At 44.8% G+C, this 26,640-nt stretch overlaps 1 protein-coding gene across 1 annotated transcript; it reads left to right on the top strand.

The window, feature by feature from the left end:
* The first annotated feature begins 279 nt into the window (after nucleotides 1-279).
* ILDR2 (immunoglobulin like domain containing receptor 2) lies at nucleotides 280-25,833 on the top strand. The gene is made up of 9 exons (XM_031556512.1): nucleotides 280-637; nucleotides 1,134-1,253; nucleotides 10,672-10,728; nucleotides 15,068-15,214; nucleotides 15,949-16,125; nucleotides 21,220-21,336; nucleotides 22,910-23,120; nucleotides 23,973-24,654; nucleotides 25,119-25,833. Exons 1-9 carry the CDS (start codon nucleotides 355-357, stop codon nucleotides 25,152-25,154), a joined length of 1,830 nt encoding a protein of 609 aa, XP_031412372.1. The 5' UTR covers nucleotides 280-354; the 3' UTR covers nucleotides 25,155-25,833.
* Nucleotides 25,834-26,640: the final 807 nt, after the last annotated feature.

Genomic DNA, 26,640 nt, shown 5'->3' on the forward strand with positions numbered 1-26,640 from the left:
CTCACTTAAGAAAATGCCATAGAAGCGTGAATCAGCACACCACTACGTTGGTGTTAACACAGAGCATAAGGATACTTCAGTTGAACCTTCAGTCCCATTGTGCAGTATTTTTCCTTGTGGCTGTAACATATCCAAGGAGCAAGCTGCCAACCTTTGCTTACATATGCAGAGGAGTATTGCACCCTAGCAAACTGATGGTCATTTTAATGTTATGCACATAGGGAGAATGACGACATGACAAAGTGCCACAATCCGCTCTTGAAGCCGTGCCAAGGCATATGACACTAATATTTTTGTCTTTCAGCTGAGGTGGAAGGACTGCGGGTCACTGTGCCTGAGAAGAAGAAGGTGGCCATGTTGTTTCAGCCTGCTCTGCTTCGCTGCCATTTCTCTACTTCTTCCACCCAACCAGCTGTGGTGCAGTGGAGGTATAAATCTTACTGCCAGGACCGGATGGGAGAAGCACTGGGTATGGTAACTTCTGGTTTACAAACAATGAGCAAGAGGAACCTGGACTGGGATCCCTACCTGGACTGTGTGGACAGCAGAAGGACGGTCCGTGTCGTGGCCTCCAAGCAAGGATCTGCCGTCACTATAGGGGACTTCTATAAGGAAAGAGACGTCAGCATTGTCCATGGTAACTTTCCTACTCTGGTGATCTGTGATGGGGATTGGAAGTGACTCTTAGCAATTTGGAATACTGGAGGCTGGTAGTAGTTGTTTCAGTTAATTCCTTTAGGAAAGGTGTCAGGTGAGGAGCTCTTGTGTAACAGGCATTTAGGATTCAGCCAAGCAGCTCTGGAACCCAAGGGTCGTTCGTTCCATTTGGTGCTTCACTTCACAGCACAAATACTGTTGGGACCCTGGGCCTTACATGGTGGAAAAGACATAATGATGCTGATTACCTTTTCTGCTTTTGGCACTTCCAAAGTGAAATTCTGTGGCACTAGCTGTGTTGCCACTTAAAGGCACAGGGTCTTGATCTTGTTCCACTTTCTCATGAATTCCTGGATGTTCTGAATAAGGTTATCCACTCTTCGTAAGGAAATGAATTGGTTTCAGAACTTGAAGATGGACTCACTCTTTCAATTGGTGTTGGAGGGAAACCTTGACTTTTCTTTTTTGAATTTCAGATGCAGATCTTCAGATTGGGAAGCTGATGTGGGGAGACAGTGGGCTGTATTACTGCCTTATTATCACACCAGATGATGTGGAGGGCAAGAATGAAGAATCAGTGGAGCTGCTTGTACTTGGTAAGCTCTCTTGTCAGATCTCATCTTCAGTAGATAGCTGATGTATCTTTCCTTCTGTTCTCTTGCTTTCTTCACATATCTGTGCACTGTATTACTATGGGTATAAAATCTATGTAAAACAGTCCCTGCAGTACCTTCACCATTGCCTTGCACCTTGTGCAGTCATTCACACCTAGGCAAAGTGGGTGGCAAGTGCTGCCAAACCAGAATAGTAATGTTTACACCCACACTGCTCACACATCAAACTGGCGTAAATGACTACAGAAAATGCTGGTCTCTAGGAAGTCAGAACCCTTGGTTTTTAAGGCATAAAATAATAAACTTGTAGCAAAGTGAACATTTGAGGCCATGTCTTTCTCTCAAAAGACATCAAATCATATACTTTTGCAGTCTTTCAAGTCTCCCTTGGTCCTACTTTTCTGAGAATGCAAAGAAGCACTGTGTTTATCTGCTTGAGTGTGGCAATTTGGGATATTTTTCTTCCTGTTTAGTTGTACTTATATGCTTAGAGGTACAGTTTTGTGATCACCCTAGTCAAGTCTAAGCCAGTACTGCCACTAAAAGGACCTGTGCTCTCTGCAGTATGCATACTGGGCTGTGTGTGCCTTTCTTAGGCTTCCTTGTGTACTGTGGTCAATGGAATCAGGTTTTTGCCTGTTTGCAAGTTTAGCTTTCAGGTACAGCATCTAACAGTCCAGTTCAGTGTATAAGTCAAAAGAAAGCACCCATCCCAGCTATAGGAGAAAAGCAGAGTGGAATTGTACCTGTTGCGAGTGTTTGTTGAGTTTGCTTGAGCCAGCTGTATTATTATACTGTTCCTGAAGGGTATGATGAGATTTTTCTAATTACCTTAAGATCTGCTGACACTGATATATGTTTGTCTGGTTAGCATGTTTGTATGAGCTTTTGGGCTTACAGATCTTGTACGTTCTGTGAAGGGAATTTTAGAAAGCTGGGACCTGGAGTTCATTGTGATACCTAGAGACATACAGTAGAACATGAAATCAAAGGCACTTGACAGACAAGGCTCAAGTGAGAATTTGACAATTATATTTACAGCTGTATTTGTCATCACAAAATAAACCGAATTGAGTAGTTTGGGTTAGGAACAGTGCCATCTCCTCTACTCATTCTTCAGATGTCAGTCAAGTGACAAAGTGGATCCCTACAAAAAAAAAAAAAAATTAATACTCCTGTCTAAATTCACAATATGACTGTGTATCATACGCTGATTAATACCAATTTCCAAGACTGACCTGTGTTAGTTTGTGTGGGGCTCTCTGCCGTGTGAAATTGTAGCTATTACATACACTCCTTAACTGTAACTGTGTGGTGGTGGACTGCTGAAAGGGGACTTTCTTTACCTTTCTTGCCATAGTTTTGTGTCTTATCTGTATCTGCAATTGTGCTCAGACACCAGTGATGATGCAGTACCATGGTAACAGGAAGAATCTGGTTTTCAGCATGCACGGAAGACGGTGGGGGGGAACTAAGAAATTACCTCCTCTGAAGCTGACCTGATGATACCCCTGGCCACAGGTCATTGTGGTTATGCTGGGAGGAAACATGGAGGTTAGGCTGTGTTACCTTGACTGCATTTGATTTTCTTTTTGTAACAACCTTTGGGTCTGACCTTGCATGTTGCACAGCACTCTGCTGAGTTTGGCAGCAGCATGAAGGCATATTTACTATGGGCATGCTTTGTTCTGCCTCATGCTGTTTGGTGCAGCTTGCATGTATTTCTTTTCCTGGGTAATGTGCATAGAGGCAACTTTCCAGCTTTCAGAGTGAGTCCAGGTTACGTACCTATCTTCCTTTCTTTCCAATTTAGTCTTCTTCTACCTGTGCTGGTTTTTGTTTGTTTATTTTTTGTTCTTTTCTTCCTCCTTTTCCTTCTCCCCAGTGATAGCTAAAGGAAGACAAGGTGGAGAAAGTAGCCAGTGGTGAAAGATACTATTTCTTAATATTCTGATATTTTCTGGGGCTTTCTTTAATATTATCTCATTACTCCATGAGGTATTATTGACTTGCAGAGACAGTGATACAGATGCAGATGTGAGCACTTCAGTAGTCCTAGGGGATGTGTGGTAAGGTTTTTTTCTTCCCCACTGCTCTTTGAATGGAACTTGGATTCCTTGTTGGAGACATTGAAGCAGCGGAGAGCTAGTATGTTTTGCAGATACTGCCCTTCCTATTGCACATTGCTGTTTGCGCCATACTGGCAGTGGTCTTTCAAAAATAATTTACATTGCTTATTTTGAGGCTGCTGCATAGTTTAAGCCTAGATTATAATTTTAAGTAGAGCAGATGTTCTACATACTTAATCAGAATGAAAAATGAAACAAAGATAAATAAAGATTTATCTTCTAATTGTTTCTTGCTAATGCCAAGTGTAAAGTGCATTTCGGTTAGAGAAAGATGCTGCTTGGCAGGGAGTTTAATCTCATTTACAAACTTTGGAGGGTTGAAGAAGCAAAAGTGGTAGACACCTATTGGTAGTGTCAGTACACGAGTAGAAACTTAGTTTAAAAGTAGAGGATCCTGCTTTTATGCAGTGAAACACAACATTAGAATTTGGTCAGAAGCTACTCTGTCACTACCTGGGGCCAAATCCCAAACCTGATTAAACTACAGTATTCCTTTTTTTTCTTAGAGGAAAAAATTGCAGAGACTTCTGGCTTTACTTTGCAGTTTTCCCAAAGGATTCTCTATAGCTGGTCCACCTATTTTGGGTGGCCATTATGGGATTGCATACTGAGCTTTGTCACCTGTACATATCACGTTGGCATGTGCACAATCTGGACAGCTCCAGGTAGCATCAGAGAATCCCACGCGCTGTCTTCATTTCAAGCCTATTTCTGAAAAGCACATAAGCATTTATGTACATCCATTCATACTCAGCAAAGCTGATAGGATTTATAGAAGTGTACCTGATGTTAAGCATGTACTTATATACTTTGCTGAAAAGACTGTTCAGTAGGTTTTGCTTCATCAAGTACTTCAACCCTCTCTAAGGGAATCAGCAGGCAAGGGAAGAGGGATGGTAACCTCTGTGCCTCAGGAACACAAAAGAGAGGGAACCTATTGTAGAGAAAGGAAATAATTTCAATTTAAAAGTATTATTGTACATTTGTCAAATATTTGTATCTTGGGTTGGAATCTCCAGAGTCTAACATGCTAGAAATGATATGAACTCTACTTTTGCTAATTTCTAATTTAGAGTTTAGCAGTGATACAATAGGAGTCAAACAGTGCTTTCCACACTCATGTCTTACTAATATTTTTGAACTCTTTGCTGACATTACAGCTGGGATAGTGAATCCATTTGCAGTTTTGTAGTTGTTTTTTTTTTAACTGGTATACGTTTAAACCAAAAAACCTGAATCCTAAATTTCAGAAAGTCTCCTCCTCTAAGTAACTAGCAGCTGAGTGACCTGGCTCTTGAAAGATATAAACAATGCTATTAATCACATTGTTATTCATAACATCTATGCACTGCTCTTTATATGAGCATGTCCACAGACTTTAATGAAGTCATTCAGTGCAGCCATTGTTGAAAGAAACTGCACCATCCATATGCACCAGCATATGGATGCAGGGTGCCTGGAGTTACCTTTAAATCGTAAGCACAGAGCAGGGTCAGGAGATACTCCATCCCAGGTGAGCCAACTCACATCAGGGAGCAGTCAAGCTTAATTGCATGGAATCTAGTAAGTTTTTCTGAAAGCTAGAATTTATGGATTAGGTACAGGGTCCTGCAAAAGCATCCATACTGCCCTTTCCCAGGCACAGCAGCTGCCATGAAAGGCATAGGCCTATGCAAGCTTAGGAATGTTTGTGTTGCAAGCAAGTTTGTAAGTAGTTTAGATGTAGAATCATAGAATGGCTTGGAAGGGACCTGTAACATAATAGAAAACATAACAAGATGGCAGAGCAGGAAGGTCTTAAGCTGTAGCAAGCAGGGATCTGCTTAGACTCGATAGCAATAGGCATAAAAATAAGAGAGAGAAACAAGTTACTCTAAGAAGGCCCATAAGATAAGTAGAGATCTCCAGATAAGATGCCCTCACCTCCACTGCCAACCCCTAAATGAGGTCTGGGAAGAGGTGGATCCTGCTTCCACCCCTTCTGGTCACTCGGGTGCTTTGCTTGCACCTGAGCTCCTCTGGGTTGGCCCTACTTTCCCACCAGGTGCTCAGTCAGTGCTTCAAGCTGTGACTCAGCATTTCCACTAGGGACCTCAAAGGTCATCTAGTTCCAACCCCTCTGCTTTGAGCAAGATGGCCACCCATTAGTTCAGGTTGCCTAGGACCCTATCTGACCTGGCCTTAAATGCTTCCAGAAACATGCTTCAAAACACAGTGGTTTCATTTCCAAGAGCATTTCAAGTTGCTGGAGGAGGCAGCAGAGTGATCCACTAATTTCAGTTGTTGGTTTGATACTTTGGTCAGTGAACTTTGTGATTTGTAGGCAGCTGTTGCCTACCTTTTCTCCAACGAGTTCAGCAGCCAATGCTGCATAAATGGTACATTAGTGAAATATTATTTTATAACTGATCTTGTAGAAGCTTCAGCCTCAGCTTCTACAATATTATGTGTTAAAAACCAACCATTAGTTCCATGAGCTTTTCTCAATATCTGATGTCGGCTAAAACTTAGCTGGTGAGAAAACTGAAATCAGAGAACCATAAGGATTGGAAGGGACTTTTGGAGATCATCCAATCCAGCCTCCCTGCTAAAGCAGTTCCCCACAGCAGATTGCGCAGGAAGGTGTCCAGACAGGTCTTGAATATCTCCAGAGGAGACTTCACCACCTCTCTGGGCAACCTGCTACAAGGCTCTGTCACTTTCACAGTAAAGTTCTTCCTTGTGTTTATGTGGAACTTCCTGTGCCCCATTTTGTGCCTGTTGCCCCTTGTCCTGTTGCTGTACATCACTAAAAAGAGCCTGGCCCCATCCACCTGGCTCCCTGCACTTTAGATATTTATCAGCAGTGGTGAGATCCTTCCCCTCAGCCTTCTCTGCTCCGTGCTCAACAGTCCCAGGTTTCCCACACTTTCCTCATATGGGATATGCTCCTGACCCCTCATCATCTGTGAGATCTTCGGTAGTTTGTATGACCAGCCAATACTCACGTAGTCTAAAACTAAAATTTGTCACGTCTAATACCTGTAGGTAGGAATGGAGGTAGACACATTTGCATGCAGCTTTATTGCGCCGTACCTAATGTGCTAATAGAGACATGCGTCAGCTTTCAGAGAGGATAAATCTCTCCTGGGACCTGTGTGTATGGTGCACAATGCTAATTAGATGGCTCTTACTTAGCAAAATGACTCAATACCTGGTATAAATATAGGCAGGTTGTGTGCTGGGAGAGACTATGTAATAAAAGTTGATGCGGTTTCGGAGATGGAAAAGTTCTTGGCAAAATTTTCCCTGGCAAGAGGACTGTTTCAGGATTCGCTCTGTTTGGCTCAGATGCTGCCGGCAGCATCCGAGCCAGCACTTGGTCACAGTGCTGGCAGGGATGTCAGTGCCCCTGGCTGGGTGCTGTGGATGAAAGGGCCAGGTCTCAGCCAGAAGGTGTCCGCGGGCACCTTCACAGCGAGGGCTTTCTGATCCCGAGGGCGGGAGAACCAGCAGGCAGAGACAGCGCTGGGAAAGCCGGCAAAGGCCTGGGTGCCAGGAAGGCCGCTGGCCTCCCCACCCCCAGCGCAGTCCTCCTTGGGCACTGCCTCCTTTGTAATCAGTTCCAATCCTTTCTCTCCTTCTTGTCCCACGCTAGGCTACTCCTAGTTCTTTATTTCATGCCATTTAGGAGCCCTACTTGTTGCCTAGGATTTTTTACCCCTCTTTTCCTTCTTATTTGCCTGCGACAGCCACATGCTGGTCACAAAGGAGGCTGGTGCGATTAAAGGCCTCCCTTACTAAGGTCGCCATGGCAACAGCCTCCTTGGAGGTCTTTGTTCCCTGCTAAAACTTTGATCTCCAAGAAGGGCTGCTGTTGTTCTCCCTCCAATTGGCAGCAGGAAGGGAAGGATGGGAAGGAAGAGTAAAGTTTACTGTGAGCAGAGGGAATGCGAAGGAACTTGCTGCAGAGAGCTGTGCTGTCCCAATAAATCTGCCAGCAGCTTCCCTGGAAAAGTGGTGGATTTACAAGTGCCATGCTTCCTCTCTGCTTTCTGGCCTCCTTGGGGCTGTTCTGTGCCAGGACCTCTGGCTGTGGCACAGCTTGGCAGATTCTTCTGCCTCTGAGGGAGAAATTGTTCCCTCTGCAGCTGCTGCCTCCTGTGGTCCTGCAGCTGCAGGTGGAGCTGCGGAGGCAGCCCCCAGCAGGAAACCAGTTCAATGGTTATTCTTGCATTTACCAGATACGCATCACATTGATGCAGTTGCCAGTATTTACCATGTTCTCATATTTATCCAATTGCCGCGCTCCTGACTGCACCTGCACTTACTTTATTCCTGCCATTGTTCTCTTTTGCCTAAGCACTTATCCTCATTATTTTCATGTCTTTTCTCTGCAGACTCTTGCTCAGTAACTGCTTGACTCCTGCTTTTCCCTGCTCCACTGCTATTTGTGCCCTCCTACTCTAGTCCATCCTTCTCTTGCTAACCAGCTTCTGTCCCCACTCACACCCCTGTACCCTCTGCACCATCAGAACCCGCTCTGCAGCTCTCGGCTTTCCCCTACTATCTCTCCTCCATTGTTGTGCTGTGCTGTGTTGCCACAGGCCGGGGGCTGGTTGCCTGCCTCTGTGCTGGGGCTGGCTGAGGCCTGGGGCATGCAGGGTGCCTGCTGTGGGAACAGTGATGGGAATGTGTCCCAGATTTGCACTCACATGAGGACAGGCTTCTGGCTCAAGCAGAGCTGCCTGGGACGACCCTGGTAAACAGGACCATCCTCTGTATTCCTTCTTTCATTCAGTGGTGCCTGCAGGGAGTTCAGTGTTGGGAGCTTGCATGGAAGATGTGTATCTTTGCAGATGGAGTCACACTGCAGCTTAGCAGCCACGGTCCCTTCCTGACTTTCTGTTGCTGATGGTGCGAAGGGAGGTCAGCCTCTGCGAGGGGCACCGCCACAGGAGCCTCCCGTCACTGTGACAACCCGGCCTATGGCCAGACCTGGCTTGTCTGGCCCTGAGCAGAGCAGCAGCAGCAGCAGGGGGAAGGGTTGTCAGGGAATTTGGGAGGGAAATGCGGAGAGCTGAGATGCAGTGGAAGCTGGTGGGGACACAGCTGCCCAGACCTGAGGCTGAGGGGCAGCCCTCCTGTGAAAGATTTGTGCACCCCCTCACAGGTGGAAATGGGACCCATGGGGCTGGGACAACAACCTCCCAGCAGGCCTGAGACAGGCTACACAGACAGGAAAGCAGTGACTGGTTATAGGTAACACAGGAAAACTGCTTTGGTTGTCTTTATCATGAGTCTTCACAGCACTGTTGTTTTTGGGGGATGTCTTGAATGTAAGGTTCCTCTGGAGGATCGCAAGGCACTGTAAGCCCCAGCAAGTGCAGGGGTTGAGGCTTTTATCATAGAATTGTTTGAATTGGAAGGGACTCTTAAAGGCTATCCAGTCCATTTCCGCTGCAGTGTCCGTCAGGTGTTCAGAGCCCTGTCCAGTCTGACCTTGAGTGTCTCCAGGGATGCCCTGTACACCACCTCTCTGGGCAACCTGTTCCAGTGCCTTGCTAACTTTTAGGGTAGATTCAAAACAAAGCATGGCTACTTGGACTTGTGAGATGGAGCTTGAGCTTTATGGAGTTGTCACTGAGATTGCACGGTGGACAGCCTTGCATTAGCTGTTTGCCTCTAGTTGTTTGTCCATTGATGCCTGCTGTTTGTCTTGGACTGTAACACACAGGACCTACCCTGCATATATTATGTGCGTGCCCATTTTTTGAGAGCAGAAAGCATACATAAGTTCTTCTGTATAACGAACTAGCTGTGAGCAGTTTGGACAGTTGATCCTTCCTGCTATCAATGTCATGAAACTATATCTGTAGAATAAAATATTGCAGTATGCTTGTGGCAGGAGTCCTTTTCAAAGTAGTAAATGAGGAACTATCTGAATACTAAGCATTGTCTTTTGCTGAGGCTTCAGGAGCACCCGTGATGGTGTTACAGTGAGCACTAGACAGCTTTGATGAGTTGCAACTGTTTGCAAAGCACTGCCTACATTCAGAGGATGTTTATTATGGCTCCAGCAGGCATCCTGGTGGATATTTTATATCTACAGAATCTCTGCTGAAACATTTAAGGAAAACAGAGAGTGGCAATCTCTTTGATTATAACATGCTTCGAGGATAGGCTAGAGAGCACGGAACTTGGGATCCAATTCATCATTGTGTATGAGCACTGCTTTGTGCTGGACCTGAAGGATGTGTGGGGTAGCCTTTGCACTGGCTAGTCCTTAGCTGCCTTTGCTACAGTCCATCCACAACATATCTCTCTCTCAAGTGCAACTCCCCTACCTTCTGCATGTCATTAGAAAACCAAGCACGAACCTGGTGCAGTTTAAAGGAGCACAAAGCACAGATGCACACAGTCATGATCTGCCAGTGCATAGATGTGTGTAAATTATAGCTGAACACTGTGTGGGATGTTTGCTGTGTATCAGAAATATCCCAGACATTCAGTGCCAAAACAAATAGGCCCCAAACTGCCATGGAGCTTGGATTTTTTTTGTATTCGCTTATAAATTAAAAGTCAAATTCTTTTGTTTATTTGTTTGTTTTCTTTTATTATGTGATTCCATGAAGTTGCATAGGAATCCTTCCCTAGTTAATTTGCTCCACTTCAGGCTTGTCTTTATGCTATACAATCTCAGCGAGTTGCTTGTTCGTTGTGAAATAACCAGCACATACTCACAGTCATGCTTCAAAACATCATTCCTGGAGCTGTTTCTGAAGCTGCAGAGCCCCACATGAAGAACCCCACCCGCAGGTGTCGAACACGTGTGATTGACTTGCCAAGGGCCTTGCATTAAAGATGTTTCACATCAATTTGAAAACTATATCAGTAATATTTTTAAAGTAAACCAAATTCTTATGTTTGAGGCTGTTGTGCATGTCCAGGAGCTTTTTGTATGTGCAAAGCATAACTCCAGCAAGATGCTACCTTGTAATTATGCCAAGGAGACCTCCCTGTTCTTGTTGTTTTGTGCCTAAATCAGAGCAACTCTGCTCCAGATTATTCCTCCTGTTGCAGCTCTGCTAATGAAGTCAAAGTGCAAGGCCAGACAAATGGAAGAGATGCAGGGGCAGACACCAGGCACTGAGCGTGGTGACATCTGTGGTTGACAGGAGTGCAAGTGGGCTAATGATGAAGGGGACTGAAAGCTAAGGCAGGGGCTGGGAATTGTGTTTTTCTTGCAGTAACAACCTCTCTCCTTGTTCTCCTCCTTCTGTCTTTTCTAGGCAGGACAGGGCTGCTTGCTGATCTCTTGCCCAGTTTTGCTGTGGAGATTATGCCAGGTATTCAGCCATTTCACCCATTAATTACCCAGTCTTCTGTCATCTTGTCTGTTTATCCTTCTGCAGCATCTTTTATGTGGTGTGCATTTTAACTAGTGTATTTTATCTGGGGAAGAAAAGAAAAAAAAAAACCATCTTGTTGCTTACTGACAATGTGTGTTGGGTTGAAAATGGAGGAGTGAATCTGGGACAGGGACAGGAACAGGAGGTCTGAGAGGTGACCCATAGAGATTATGGTTAATGCTCTGCCAGAATCAGTGTGACAGCAGAAATTCCAGTGCTGTTCAGAAGAGGTAACACTGCTGCAACCTGTGAAGACAATGACAGCCTCATGTGCCCATATGGCTCTGTGTGTCACCCACCCTAGCTCGCTAGGAGCTTCCCCTGCCTGGCTGTGTGCTATGGGTACTAATACAGCCATCGCCACAGATGGTAGCACAGGAGGTGCTAGCAATACAGCACTGGCTAGTGACACGTTGGTGGCACAGTCCTTCTTGTGCTGTGTGGCCAGGGCATTATCTAGGTAACAACAGGTGATTGGATGGGCTGTGAGAGTTCTCTGCCCATGACAAATTACTCACAAGCCAAACTAACAGCTGCCAGTTCTAGCGCTCCTTAAAGAAGAAACAGCAACACATTGTCCTTGAGAGGGAAGAGCTGTGGGAACATTTAGCCCTAGAGTCATGATCATCCTCTGACAGTGCCCAAGAAGGCATTCTTTCACACGTTTGTGCAAAAATACATCTCCACATAAATGTGTGAAGCTATTTTCAAAGCTGTCCCAAAGATGCAAATGGAGAGAAGGCAGATACTCCCCACCTCCAAAGTAATCTAAAGCTCCCTTGAAGCTCAGTGTGGCAGGAAAGGGATTGATGTCTTCAGCACAGAGAGAAATTGATTCTCTGTTTTCTAACATTATTTTTGACTGTTTACAGTTTTACTTAATGGGTATAAATTCCTGTATGTTGACCAGGTAATTTTCTGGTACCCCCCTGTGTGTGTATAAACAACAAGAAAGCATAGAAGGCAGTGACAAACCACACATCATCTGAGTAAACAAAATCAGCTGCTCTTAAACACAAACCAGTAGTTTTCAGGCAGTGAGGCCACATAGCATTTCAGGTTGGTAAACAATTAAATCTCAGGGTTACACAATTGTTTCTGGAGGAGCTATGAGAGAAGGTAATGGTTGTTACAGCAAGAATTAGGAAATTGCAGGTAAAGCTGTTTGAACTCCCAGTTTTGTGCATTAAGGAGAAGCCAGCAGGCTCTTTTACTGCTTTCTTGGCCTTATCGCAGAAGCAAATGGTCTAACTTTCTGTGAGATCAAATCCTGACTCATAGGTCCCCATGACCGGAATGTGGATTTTAGATATCTTCTCATGGTGCTGAGTGAATATATTGCAGTGCATAAAGAGCATACTAATCTGACATCTTTTTATACTCCCAAGAACATTTTCAGAAGGACCACAGATATGCTACAGTGAACTTGCTATTTTTTTCCTCTACCAGGCTTTTGTCCCTTGATCTTTTTATCTTTTGTTAGTGAAGAGTTCACTGATAGCTCTGGAGACCTGACACCTGCACTTCATTGTGTAGCTGTGGCTGGTCACTTCCATCATGCAATGCTTTTTTTCAACAGGAACATGACAAAAGAAGCCTCTGAGCTGTTGTCCTGTTTGGAGTGGCATAGATTAGGAAACACTGGACTGGAAGAAGTAGCCTGGCTCTCTATCTTACTTGCTTCCCAAGGACCTTGTAATTTTATACTTCTCATAAGCTTAGCAAATTTAGGAGTAGCCTGATTTTGTCCTTTCTTTCTCCCATTGGATGTCTTTCTTTGATACACTGCTTCTAGCTTCAATCTGCATTGCTCATAGCCTGTTTACGCTTGTTTATTTAGGACCTTTAATGCTTGTTTTTCCCCCTAGCATTCATTCTTCTAGCATATTTCCAGGCAGCAGCTACGACTGCTCTGAGCCTTCTTTTTGATGGACTAATGCAGCAAGCTTCTGCTCTCACTGTGCAAGGCAGGCTGTCAAATCCCTTCATTGCTCTTGAATCTTTGCTTTGCATCAGCTCCAGCCTCAGTCAATCTTTTCTTGTACAAAGATGACCAGAGCTGTATAACATCAGTAATTTCAGGTGGAGTCGCATGAAGTCCTCATGTAAAAGCATTCCTGAATGCTCCTGGAAATACCTCCTCTATGGGGCAGTGGATTATTTTTACTTTTTTTTGTAGATGTAGAACACTAACAGTCACAGTTGTCTTGTGGTGGAATAGTCCTTCCTTTTTTGTTCATTTTCAAGTAATGTGGTCCCCATCACTGCAGAAACTGTCCTTGATCCTTGAACATGCGACCCTGCGATTATTGTTGCGTGCTTTGAAATTCAGCATATTGTTGTTTCTTGTTTTTCATGTTTCTTACTGTGGGCCCAAGGACAACTTGCCCTTTCTTTAAGACATCCCACTCTTTGATGACTCTTGCTCTCAAGCTGCTGCATTAACACGTTCTTATTTTCTGTCAAGGTCATTTAGGAAAACAATAAAATGGTTCCTAGAACCATCCTGAGGAATTGTACTAGTAATTTCCTATCAGTTGTTACCTTTCAATTCATGGATGCTTCCCTCCAGCCATTTCCTTATCTGTTAGCTGTTCTTTTTCTTCCTGACATAGACTAACAAAAAAAAAAAATTCCACAAGGACCAAAATTAATGCAAATTTAAGAGAAATTCAGCTGTTTCAGCCACGAGCGAAATAAAGTATTCAGAAAACATAAAACATTTCACTTTACACTTCTGAAATGAAGTGTTTTGATTTGTAAATGCCAGAATCTTTCGCTGACATTTTTTTAAAGGAAATTTGAAAGGAATTTTAAAGGAAGTTTGAAATTAAAAATTGCATTTAATAAAGGCAGTGGTTTGTAAAAGGATAAAGGAAAATGCCAACAAAGGTAACAATTTTACTTCTGTTCAAGCAGAATGCTCTGGATGAATCAAAAATGAGATTTCTCGTCTTTGTGTTTTAAGAACTAAGAACTAGACAAGTCTTGTGTTTTGGTTGTTCCAAGCTGGACACCTTTTCTGACCTTTTCAGCTCAGTGACCCAGGTGAGAGGTACTGCATTTATCCAGTGTGATTTTGTACTCACACTGCAATCCTTGTATCAGCCTTCTGCAGCTTAAATAGCAGTGTACCGGGAAGCCCTGCAGTGAACACTTGACTTCTGTTCAGAAAGAGTGGTCTGTTGCTGTTTCCATGGCTGAACAACCCTACCACTTCTTTCTTTGCCTTCCTAGCAGCTTCGGAAGGTGGCTGGACAACTACCTGACAACCTGTGGAGGCCTTCCCAGCTGGTCTTCACTCACCAGCAGTTTCGAGTTCTGGCTAGGTGGTTACATCCCTCTGCTGCAAAGCAAGCCTCCTGTAAATTCAAAGTCTTAAAATTCCTTGGTCTGGCTGTGTTTACTGACCATTCTCCTGATCCAGAGGGCTACTGTGTGGAGGCATGTGCAGCTTTGTGCACACCATCCCCTGTGCAGTGCAACATGGTTGGACATGAAGCTGAGAGCTTCCCCATTGCAGGCTAGTCAGGCACTTATCCCCACCACAGCACCTGCTGCTGCAAGTTTTCCACAGCAGACTTTGAGAAACCTTTTCTTGTTCCCCTTCCCACATCGTGTAGACAGAGACGATAAAAACCCCATCATGATTTTTGTGACCAGCTCTTCTACCTCGTCACTTTTACAGACTTCATCTGAGGCTTCAGCAAAAATGAAAAAAAGAAAAAGGCTGTTAGGTTTCCTGACTGGCTGCAGCGCCTGAATAGGACGTTCGTTCAGCACATTCAAAAGAATAATTGTGTGCGTGGGCCTAGTTGCGAAGGGGCAGGCCTGGCTCATTTGCTGGGTTATTTATAGCCTGCTTTTCACCATAGTTTGTGCCCATTAAAATTAGAATATAGTTAGGGAACAAGCACACAAGCAGGGCATGAACGTAGGCAGGAAGAATGAGTCTTAGATGAGAAGCAAATGCTAATGGAGCACGTCCTGCAGCAATCATACAGGTCTGCTCTGGGACAAAGGGTTTCCGTAATGGGGAGACAGAGCTTTTGCCTCCATGCTGCTTGGGAAGGGACTACATTCCAGCAGCTCTGGTTCTCACCACCGTGTGCCATTTCTGCTCAGTGCAGTTCTAGGCCAGGAAGGGACCCACTTTTGCTAAAAGCCCCACCTGCCTGTTCTGTCCCTGTGATCTCTGCAGGGACAGTATTGCTGCCATTCCTTTCTTCAGTGATGTGCATTCATTTAAGTTTCTTTTTCTCCCTATTTTTTCCAGAATGGGTCTTTGTTGGCCTGGTGATCCTTGGAGCATTCCTGTTCTTCCTGTTGGTGGGAATCTGCTGGTGTCAGTGCTGCCCGCACAGCTGCTGCTGTTACATCCGCTGCCCCTGCTGCCCTGAGTCTTGCTGCTGTCCCCGGGCGTGTGAGTGACCCCATCCAAGCTGATGCAGATTTTTCTTACTTCTGCTCCCTGGCAGAACAGGAGGAGAATCTGTGAATGTTGCTTCCTTTGCCCTGAGCACTTTGCTTAACTGAAGAACTAGTTCCTGGGGAGTGAAGCATCTGACCTATAACTCAATGGTTGAGCGCTCAAAGTTAATTAGAAATGTAATTTTCCAAGTCCTCCCTGCCTTGGCAGCTGTGCCGCCTTCATCATAGTGTCATGCTCTTCTTCCAAAGTTGCCATCGTGTCAGTGAGTGTTGTGGGGCCGGAACTAAGACCATCCAGCGAGGTATTTTCCCAACATTGAAAAGCAGCTGCCTTCTGCAACAGTGCAAAGTCCTTATCACCCAGAAGATTCTCCATTGGAGTCAGACATGTCAAGTTTCATGAGCCTCATTCCTGCAGCTTGAGTCATCAGTTCTTTCAGAAGCTGAATTGCCACTAAATGATGGCAGCAGAAACACTGTCTCAGACACGCTGGTTGTCTTTCTGTTGCCAGACATCTTACAGTGTTCACTTGACATGTGCATTTTTAAATCCCCCAGTTCCCGTTGAGGCTTAGAGAATATCAGATTGGTCCTTGTCATTTAATTTGTCCAGTTGTCTCCTGCTGGAGTGTCACCAGCATCAGTGGTTCGCAGGTTTCTGTCATGTGACACGTGGGTCTGGAGAAAGCTGGTGCAATGCTGACTGGTGTTCTTTTTGTTTTTCAGTGTATGTTGCAGGCAAGGCAGCAAAAGCAGGGTACCCTCCTGCGGTCTCCTCCATCCCAGGTCCATACTACATCCCCAGTGTTCCTGTAGCTGGTGTCCCGTCTCCTGCTGTGCTGATGGATAAGTCACACCCACCTCCCTTGGCCCCAAGTGACACTGGCGGAGGAAACCAAAATGGTAATTCATAGCATTCGGTCCACTTACTGGGAGCAGGGCTGAGAAAGGGAAGGATGAGCATCATCTATAGAGTGCTATGAACAGGGTAAACCTGGAGGAACTGCATCTTGATCCTGACATTGACAATGACAGTCACATCCCTTAGGGCCATGTAGTCCAACCTTCCTAGTGCTGTCAGCAGAATATCAGCTTGAGTAATGAATTAGGTCAGTGGAGAATGGGAGGTCCACACTCTGAGCCTCGTTTGATACAGCTGTAAACATTCACTTGTAGGGTAAAAAAGGGTGAATCGTTTCAGGGGAGCAGAAACAGTGGCCATTTTCTTCTTAGAGCCAGTGCCTTAGAAGCTACACTTTCTTGGTAAACCACTCTTGCTGCTCTGTGTGGGTCACTGCTTGCCCTCCAGCAGCAGTTTCTGCTGTAGCATGAGGTGCTGTCCGTGTAGCAATTTGGGCACAGGAATGTGCCTCTTCATCATTTCTACCCAAGAACACTGGAGGCTGGATCCCTTCCCCTGTGTTACAGAAGTCATTAGGTCACTCGGCTTATTCAGCCTTTTCATTTATGAACTGTGAGTGACAGAATGTTTCTAACTAGAAAGGAGTTATAGATCGATATCAGATGGGAGTATTGGTACGCTGGCTCTGTCTTGGTTCAGGGTCACTTCTCCTGCTGTGAAGGAAGCTGCCTTCAGGAAGTATGAAGTATTTAGCCACATCAAGCATTTCAGGATCAGAGTAGCTGTCTGATCTCAAACTTTCTGGAGAGGAAGTGACTCTTACCAGGTTAGTCTCCATACTGACAAAGTGTGTTTGCCATTGACTCAGCCACATCTGATTTCAAAGCATTGCGCTAATTATCAATTGTTAAGTTTACTCATGACAGTGTGTTGATAAGAGAGTTCCAGAAAGACAAGATCAAGTAGCATTCTCAAGTAATTAAGCTTTTGAAACAATCTTCTGCAGCCTTCCCCTGCCCCAATCAATGCATTAACTTTTCCAGATTTACTAGAAGTATTTTCCTTCAACAGTCTGTTAGTTTTTTCCCCTGAAATAAAAACAGAGCCCTGGAATGCAACATTTTGAAATAGGAAATAAATCAGTCACTGATCCAAAGCAGAATGTATCCAATTGAAAAATCTTTGTTGGAAGGTGAAGAAAAACAGCCCAGTGCTTTTTTTTTTTCTTTTTTTTTTCTCCCTCTTGTGCTAAATGTCACTTCATGTAGAGTGTGGCATTGGCTGTGGGAACTTGACGGATTTTGTAAGAATCACATCACAGACCCAGTACTCATCTCTTTACCAGCAGAGCACAAATGCAGAGTATAAAACAGTGGATGTGTTTGGAAACAAAATGGAGTGGCTCTTGGCATCCACGGTTATAGCACAGAAGGGTGCATTTATTATATAATCCAAACTGGTGAGTCTTAAGCCCTTAACTGAGAATTTGACAGGTGATACTACATGTTGCCATAGTAGTAATACTAATATTATTACATTGAGTTTTAGCTGTTGTGAAGAGACAGCACAGTTTCTTAAGCTTTATTTTTCTTAATTAATATTTACTGTAGTAGTATGGACAAACTCTTAGCCTGGATGATGCTCCTGTTGTACAGGGGGCTGCGTGTAAAATGTGTTCCCAGAACTGCGCCAATAAGGAAGATTGGTATCAACCTACATTCTCTTCCTTGCCTCTTAGGCTCCTCCATCATGTGCCAGCATATCCCCTAATTAGATGCTGTAGAAAACAATTACGTGGCACTTCCAAACTACGTGTTTGCTGGTTGGCCACACAGCAGGCTAAACAAAACAGTTAATGGTTGAACGGATAACAAAGGTCTTTGCCCAGAAGAAGCACTAATTACAGTTTCTGTGTCTTCCACATAGGCAGGATAAGTCTGATCTGAAACTTGTAAAAGCTTGATATCTTTGAGACTTCAGCCCTTCTGTCTAGTTCATTTAAAATTGGCCAGTGGGATCAGAAGTGCTGTAGGATGGAGAATGGAGGATTCTGTAATCCTGTCTTGCCTGTCTGCAAAGGGCAGCTTTTCCCTTAGATGGCTTGTAGGTGACTCCTGTGAGGTGATCTGGTGAGCAAATTAAGGTATGGGGATATTTTAAAAAATAGCCTACAGTTAGTTACATAAATACCATGCAACAAAGCTCCAGTGAAGCTTAGAGACTCTGTCCTAAACTTAGGTCTGAACAGGAAATAAAAATGAAATTTCAGTTCTCATATTTAGAAGATGGTTGGCAACACGTAAGTTAGGATGTATGCTCTGCCTATTTTAAATGTAATGGTTGCCTGGAGACTTGCACAGATTCTCTAATCCATGCACATAGGGAAGTCTTTGATCCAAGAGCTGAACTCCAGACCTCTCCAGTGAGAAGTGTAGAAGGATGAGAAATCTCTTAATTCCTAACACTTGCCTGAAAGAAATAGCAGTGTTGTCCTTTCAGGGGAGGAAAACAGTTTACAGTTTTGTCTGACTTGGTTCCACCCACAGAAGAATAAAAAAAGCCTGCCCGTAGTTACACAGATTAAACATTAGAAATTCATAAACTGTTCAGAAGAGGAAAATAAATTGTAACAGGGAAGAACGTTCCATTCCTTGTGACTTAGAGAAGTAGTGCTTTAACATCCCTGAATCTTCATTTCAATATAATTGAGATGGGCTTAAAAATATGCAGACCTTATTAAAGGATTCTGGCAATTTGTAGAAGAAGGATATGAAGAGGAAGTGTGTGAGAATTTGGTTCTCACACGAGGGAATAATAAAGAGATTTAATAATTGCTGGAAGTATTTAATATATAAGCTTAGAGACAAAATATGCCTTATCTATAATAGAAAATATTTTTAATGAGCTGCTCATGGTCATCTTTGCAGATTTAATTTGAAAGTTAATTTCTAAATGCTTACAGAATTAACCAAGAAGGTAGTTTTCCTTTTGATACACAGCCGCAGTATAGCAAGTCAAACATGAAGCTAGCATGATGCCTAGCTAATTCTCCCATCAGTTTCAGGAGCTATAGATGTTGCCCAAATAGATGTTTGGCACAGTCTCAGTATGAGCACTGGCTCTGAGCCAGAGTCTGGAAGCTGCTGCTCAAGGTCCCCAAAGGTTATTAGTAGGTCGGAGTCATTTCCAGCTGATGGTTGGTTGTTGGCCTGTGTAGAACTGAGGTGGTAGCTCAGCTGAGCTCCCAGGAGACACATTAGGAAGAATAGCAAGAGAGGTCTCTTTTTTGGCAGCGTACCAGATCAGAGCTCAACAACAATAGTGAGGCAAAGAGGAGAACTTGCTGTGCTGTTGCTCATGCTTTGCCAACCCTTCTTCATAGCTGCAGCCTCACTCAAAGAGACGTGCTGGCCTTCTGCTTTGAAAGGCAGAGGCAGAGTTCTTTGCATTCTGTAAGTCATGTTGTGCATTTACAGTCATTGTACGTGCATTTATAGTGATAATAAAACTGAAACCCAGGGTGCTGTTGGCTGAGCTGTCTGGGTTTGTTCTGGAGACACACTGAAAGCAGGACTGTGATAGACACATACTACGTTTTAACACCTAATACCTTTTGTAAGTTTAAAAGCACAAAGTAATATTTCAAGATGTAGTTATTTGCTTTACATGCACACAGTCAAAACCCTCAGTAAAGCACATTCCTTCCGCAGCGATTTGCAGGATTATTACAGGAATTGTTCCACCCATTTCTATGGCACAGCCATTTCTGAGGCAGAGCATGGTTATTTAATAGTGCACAGACACATGCATAGCCATTGAGGACAGAAGGTGCCTAAAAATACTGCTGGCAAGTCCTTGTTCAGCCCACACAGTGCATACTATGCAGCATACTATCAAACCCATATGTTAAGGCATGATCCACTGGGGTATGGGATGAAACATAGAAGAAACAGATTGGCTCAGTATCACCGTCCAGCTGTTTTTTAAAACCATGCCTCAAGAGGAGTGCTTGTGCAACACTGCAGTGTTAATGCAAGGGAATATACCAACACCCTGTAAGGCAGACAGGTTCATTTTGTGGTGGTAAGTCACATCCTCATGTCAGTACTCCAGTGAGGCTTTGAACATTCGCTCTTTTGGACTTAGACCCGTGTTCTTGTCCATCTTGGAATAGCTCTGGGCTGAGACCTTTCTTAAACAATCTGCTGTAGGAACGTTATTTTCTTCACAGCTTTGAAAGGCAGATTTCTATTTGCTAGCTGTAGGCCTGCCTTGAGGTCGCTGGGTAAGCCATGAAATGTGCTTGGAGCCAGCCTACTGGAGTTAGAGCTGCTGTAGCTCCAGGTGTGTCTTTTCTACATGAAGGAAGATAACAAAGCCAAAAAGGCTATCCAGACTTCCCCTGCAAATGTAGTAATCCCAGGAGTTGAGAGCTTAACACATGTGTGAGACCCACCTTTTCTGTAAGATAGAGGACATGTAAGATAGAGGAATGCCAGAGGAAAGAGTTTCAGTTACCCAGTGACCTGATTGACCCCTTAATTGAGTTTGGTATAAATCTCAAAGCAGTGTGATGTGCTTTATGGGACTTTATGTTTCCATCGGTATCCTGTGGAGCTTCTGCCCCATGTTCTTCAACCTGTGTGAGCAGAAGTCCTTGAGTGGGGAGATGGACTGGTCCTGCTTAGTGACAGCTCCCAAATGCTCAGCCACCTGCTTCCTCTGCAGTCTTATGGCCCCTGCTGCATGGAAGCAGTTTGAGCTTCTGGGCCTGCTTCTCCCATGCCATGACAATTCCTTCCTGTATCACTGAGGGGAAATGAGTGCTACTTTTCTCCTTGTCATCCTCTGTGGGAGGTGGGATCACTGTCACCATTTGATGTACGTGGTTCTATAGGCTGGACATTTCCAAGCCATTTTTGCTGTCGCTGCAAACTTTGTAAATGATGCAGCTGCTCACAACTTCACATCCCACCTTACAGACAGATTTTTCCTGAAGCAAGGACTGACTCATTGTTTTGGAGGCTGCAGCCTACCTGCCTGCTGACATAAACTCAGCTATCGAAGCAGTATTGGCTGAAAGTCTCCTTGAGCTTAAATCCATTTTCCTCTAATTGCTTTTAATTTCTCTCTAGCAGTGCGCAAAGGGTACAGGATCCAGACGGACAAGGAAAGGGACTCCATGAAAGTGCTGTACTATGTCGAGAAAGAACTGGCTCAGTTTGACCCAGCGAGGAGAATGCGAGACCGATGTGAGGAACAAGAATGGTTTGAATTTTTTTTTCACTGACCTGAAAAGTACTCTGCAAATGCATAGCTTAAAGTTAGCTGTCTTTGTTTTGAGAGCCTCTAGAATATAATACCTGGGATCGATAAAGTCTAGATTTTAGGAATCTATGGGTATATTCTGATATTCTTTTAAAGAGCTGCTTCTTATCTAATCATCCTTCATTAGAGTAAACAAGGTGTGGGAAACTCAAACGATTAGGAAAATTGGCCACTCGAGTCACTTTTGAGTCATCATTGTCTGAAAAGCCAGGTCTGTACTCGAGCCTTTTACAATCTGTAGGTGTGATAATAACTGTAAATATAGCCCCCAGAATTTCTGCATGTCTTACAGTGTGGCTGCCTCTAAACTCCCAGCATGGCAAAATAGGAAAGGGATGATTTTATTGAAATTCTATTCTATGGGCCGCAGTGACTGCAGCATGGCTGGAACAATGCAGAAAGTTTGGAGTGATTGTTGCCCTGCAAAGTGACTACAAGAAAGCTTCTGCGTGGAACTCCTCACTGTTTTCCTATGGCCTCTTGCAGGCTGTATAGATAAAGGCAGAGGGAGTTCTTAGGGGTGTCAGAGTACAAGGCTGAGTGAGGATCTCCCTTGCATTAGGAGAGAGAGGTGCAGTAGTAGGAAGGGTTATGAGGAGGACTTGCAGCACCGCTGTTTATCCTGTGTCTGTTTTGTGCACAGAGCAAAATAGCAGGACGGGGGCTCAGTTTCTCTGTGCAGCACCCGGCTCGTGCAGTGCTAACCCACATTAGCAGTGATAGAGGCTTTTTTAAAACAGATATGTGAGATCCTGCAAATCAATGAAGGTAAGGGCTTTGGGGAATGACATTAAATGACATTAAATCAAGGTTTTGTACAGATTAGGCATAACTAACAAATTATATGTACTTCTAAAACAGTCATTGCTCAGTACACTGTCTTCTCCACCCACAAGATTTACTATAAAAAGACCTCTCCAGATTGGTGTGTCAGGCCTCCAGATGTCAATGTGCTTGATGAGGCAGAGACTGACAGTGATTCAGACAGTCTCTTATATTTTTTTAAAAATCCTTTTTTTTTTTTTTTTAGTTTTTTTTTTTTTTGAGGGGGCTGTTTTTGTTTTAACTAGGCAAATCAGGCCAAATCCAGAGCCAGCCTGTCTCACACCGGGGAAGGGGGGGTGGCACAACTGCTGTGACGATGTGCCACCCTGGGGCGGTGGAGAGCTCCCACGTGTTGATGAAGCAGGGCTGAGGAGGGATTTCTGCTCGAAGGTTGAGCTCAACTGGCTGATTGCATTTACTGAGTACTAGCTCAGAAGGTAGGTTTGGCAGCAGTTCTGTGTCCAAACTGAGACCCAGGAGCCTTAGACAGGGTCGCATAAAGTTTTGGAGGAGAGCCTTGGGTTCCATTTTGAATTTTTTCTAATGGAGAGCAGCTTAGCTTCTTTCTGAAAAAGCTGCAGCCACGTTTATTACAGACTTCCTGTCTTCTCATCCTCACGTATGCTCTTAGGTGATGCCTATCTTACTTATTTTCTACAACTTCCCCTGCAGATAACAACACTGTTTCTGAGCTCAGCTCTTTGCATGAGGATGATTTGAACTTCAGGCAGCCCTACCGCCAGGCACGAAGGAAGCCTCTGCCTCCTGCAGAAGACTTGGATGGTGATGCTGAGTACTGGGCAGGAGTCATTGGTGGGGGCAGCACATCAAGATCACAGGCGATCTCTGATTACAGAGATGAGAGGGACAGTTTCCGGCACAGGTGAGGAGTGCTGTGTTTAGGAGGCTGCTGTATAAAAATGATAAAGAAAGGAGAAGGGCCAGATGTACTGGGAGCTTTTCTCCATTTCCTCCTGCACCAGTCCAGTCTAACAAGATGGAGAGAGGCTGTAGCTGTTGAGAAAGATGGAAGTGTCATTAGATGAGGACAGCATGAATCTGGTTTCCACAAGTCTGCTGAAGCCTGCCAAGCTGAGCAAAGCTAGGTACTGATACCATTCCAGGTGGGGTGCAGAAGTGAGATAAATAGGAGAAACAGAGCTTCCATAATGCTCTATTCAGATTTGTACCTAATGCCTTGGACAATTTTTGGTGCTGGTGTGCTTTATTAGGGATCACAGAACTGGCACCTAGATGAGAGATGCTGTGTGCTTTTCCCTCATATGCCAGCAGCCTGGTCTCCCAGAAGTAGTGGCATCAACACTGGACTAGTATTCCAGTTCACTCACCTTAAACCTGTTTCAAAATTAACCTTCTTTGAGCTTCTATAGTCAGGATCTTGGGTTTTCCCAGCAGGACATACACCTACAAGTGCTGGGGGCAAGAGGAAGCAAGTCCAGTGCTGTCTAGTGAAGGACAAGGGAACTGCATCCTGGGGTTAATCTTGGGTAGACATGTAGAATCTGAGCTATCCACAGTGGGCTGCATTTACAGTCAACAGAGAGAAGTAGGCATTTCTAGAATGTGATATATCTCGTGCAGCAGAAGGTGATAAAAACAGGTCAGATGATTCATGCCCCAACAGAGCCTGTTTCCCTCCATTATTTGTGAAGGCAGCCTAAAGGATGAGTGTAGCTGATTCCCGCCCTCTAACACTATTTTCTCTCTCTTCCAGCCAGCAGAGATCCAAGTCCGAGATGTTGTCCCGCAAGAGTTTCTCTGTGGGAGTTCCAGCCGTCTCTATGGACGAGCTGGCAGCCTTTGCAGAGTCCTACAGCCAGCGGGCCCGGAGGGCAGACAGCCAGGAGACTCGGCGTTTCGAGCGGTCGGAGTCACGCAGTGGCCGTGCTGGAGGGCTGACCCATCAGGATAGCTCCATGGAGGAGTACTACACTAAGCGCAGCAGAGGGAACCGAGAACCACTGACGGACTCGGAACGGGGCTGGTCTTACAGCCCGCCCCGGAGACGGGCCCATGAGGAGAAGCACCTGCCCAGGCTGGTGAGCCGGACACCGGGAGGGAGCCAGAAGTACGATCACTCCTACCTCAGCAGTGTCTTGGAGAGAAAGTCCCGGAGCTATGATGAAAGTGGTGACCATTGTGAAACCCCCTCAAAGCTGAGCTCACAGCCCAGCCAGAGAGGAGGGGGAACGTATTATGCTTGGTCACCGCCTTCTACCTACAAATCCGATACGTCTCAGCAGCAGCAGACACCACCACCCGAGCAGGAGGAAGAGGAGGACACCCTGCCTCCCTACAGCGAGAGGGAGCTGAGCCGAGGCCCTTCATACCGTGCCAGGGAGCAGGCCTACCTCAATGCCTCTGACAAGAAGAGGAAGAAGGATCCCAAGAAAACAGTGAGGACCTGTCTTGTGCTGCTGATCCAGATAGGCTAAGTAGGGAGCCAACAGGCATGGGTTGCTAACCAGTTTAGAGACTCTGTAGTTTATGAGAGAGTAGAGCCTGGAGTCTAAGTGTGAGGAACCCCCAGTAGTGCAGAGAACTCTGCAGAGACCATAGTTGTGAGCATAGTTGTGAGGTGAACAGACACTCCTGGGTGTTTGCCCATGAGCATGTGTGCCATGCATGCCACAGGCACACAGTCACATGGGATGCCAGTAGGTGAAAAACATCCTGCCCCAGTCTGGGCTAGCAAAAGCTGACAAACCTGTAGTTTTTGGGGAGAGGGAGACAAACCAAAGTGGCCTATGTGAGAAAAAAAAAAAGGTGTCAGCTTGACCAAATTGTTGCCAAAGCTACATCCATCTGATTGTCTGTTCTGTGGGTGCTTTCCTATTGACATCTCTTTTCTCTCTTTCAGAACGATTTCCCAACGAGAATGTCCCTCGTGGTTTGAAGTCACTGTGGATGTGCCATGCCAATGGGCTGGATACCATGATGTTGCTGCAGTGGAAAAGATGCAGAGCAACAAGCAAACTGGGCCCCAGTGAACCTTTTCAGCCACCAGCCAGGGACTCCTTGTTCAAAAGTTGTTTCATCAGGGCAGCAGACTCCCATAAAGAGCACCCAATCTCAGAGGCTTTGGAAGTCTGCCAGGAAAATGAGCCAGGGCTTCTTTGGCACCCTCCATTCTGCACTGGAAGGCAGCCATGTTCTTACAACCCCTGCAGCCCTGAACTAGGAGCAAGGCTGCCTTTGTGCCTCTTTTCCTATCTCATGTGCAGAAGGAGGCCTGTGTGCATACCTCATGCTCCCTCTGTCTCCTCTGTTCACTGGATCAAAATCGTCTCCATGCTTAGAGTCTATTCTGTATCATCCCCACACTGGGAGGAGACCTTGTTCTTACAGCTGCAGACTGCCTCCAAGGCTCTAAATTATGAAAGAAAATCTACATCCTTTCAGACACCACAGAGCAGGACTGATGAAGTGTTTCTTGCAAGGGCTGAACAGAGAGAGAGAGAGACGAGTGTGGTCTGGTTTGTTCAATATATTCAGTTATGTTCATTGTGTGCTGAGAGTTGCAAGTGAGATTGATGTATTGTTTTGAAAGTGGATCAAAGTAGCTTTTCTTGTGATGAGAGCATGATGTGTTTTTTCCCCCTATCCTCAACTGTGATTTGTTTTGATAAAGTTGCATTTTCTTGCAGCTCAGCTATGACCCTTTGGAGCTTCAAGCTAGAATATCTACTCCACATATGATAAGCAGTGCTCCATATTTGCTGGTGTTCTGCTCCCAGTACCTCCAGACTTAGTGGCCTTTTTGTTTTAAAGAAGCAAAAGGGAAAAAGATGTAGTGAGAAGGTTGCAGGTCTTTGTTCTGTGATACTGGAATTGCTCCTTTCTGGTCATTGTTCCCAGGCATTGAACAAAGCAGTGACAGCGATGGGAAAAGAATTAACACTGGGTGAACACAGACCTTGAAAGACCTTTTTCAATTACAGTCATTTCTTTCATTACAGTTGTGACATGATTTTAGTGGCTGTTGTCTCAGAAGCAGCTGAATTTAGAAGTGACTGTACCACACCATCTGAAGCCGACATTCTGGTTTTTGTGGGGTAAAATGCAGTAATTTCTTTATTTTTTAGCTCCGAAAATTACATGAGGAAAGTTAGTGGGAATTATTCAGGGTCTGTTATCTTGATCACCATCAGGCCTGGAAACAAGTTAGCACTCTGTTTTGTTGCGGATGTTGTCAGCCTCTGAAATGTCATCTCATAACTGGGCATTTGTTCATTACCTGGCCTCAAATTTACAAGGTGCTCACTCAAGCAATATGTTTTTCAACACTGGATTGATTGATTAACATCAATGCAGTTCTCCGTAAAAATTGCAGATTCATTTCTGTACAATTCCTTTGCAGTGTTAGTTCACCAGGAGCGGTC

Source organism: Meleagris gallopavo, chromosome 1 (assembly GCF_000146605.3).
Source record: "Meleagris gallopavo isolate NT-WF06-2002-E0010 breed Aviagen turkey brand Nicholas breeding stock chromosome 1, Turkey_5.1, whole genome shotgun sequence".
NCBI classification, from domain to species: Eukaryota; Metazoa; Chordata; class Aves; order Galliformes; family Phasianidae; genus Meleagris; species Meleagris gallopavo.

Coding starts and splice junctions, on each gene's coding strand:
- ILDR2 (XM_031556512.1), top strand. CDS start 355: ATGTTGTTTCAGCCTGCTCTGCTTCGCTGCCATTTCTCTACTTCTTCC. Junction 638..1,133: donor AGACGTCAGCATTGTCCATG/GTAACTTTCCTA, acceptor TTTGAATTTCAG/ATGCAGATCTTCAGATTGGG. Junction 10,729..15,067: donor TGCTGTGGAGATTATGCCAG/GTATTCAGCCAT, acceptor TATTTTTTCCAG/AATGGGTCTTTGTTGGCCTG.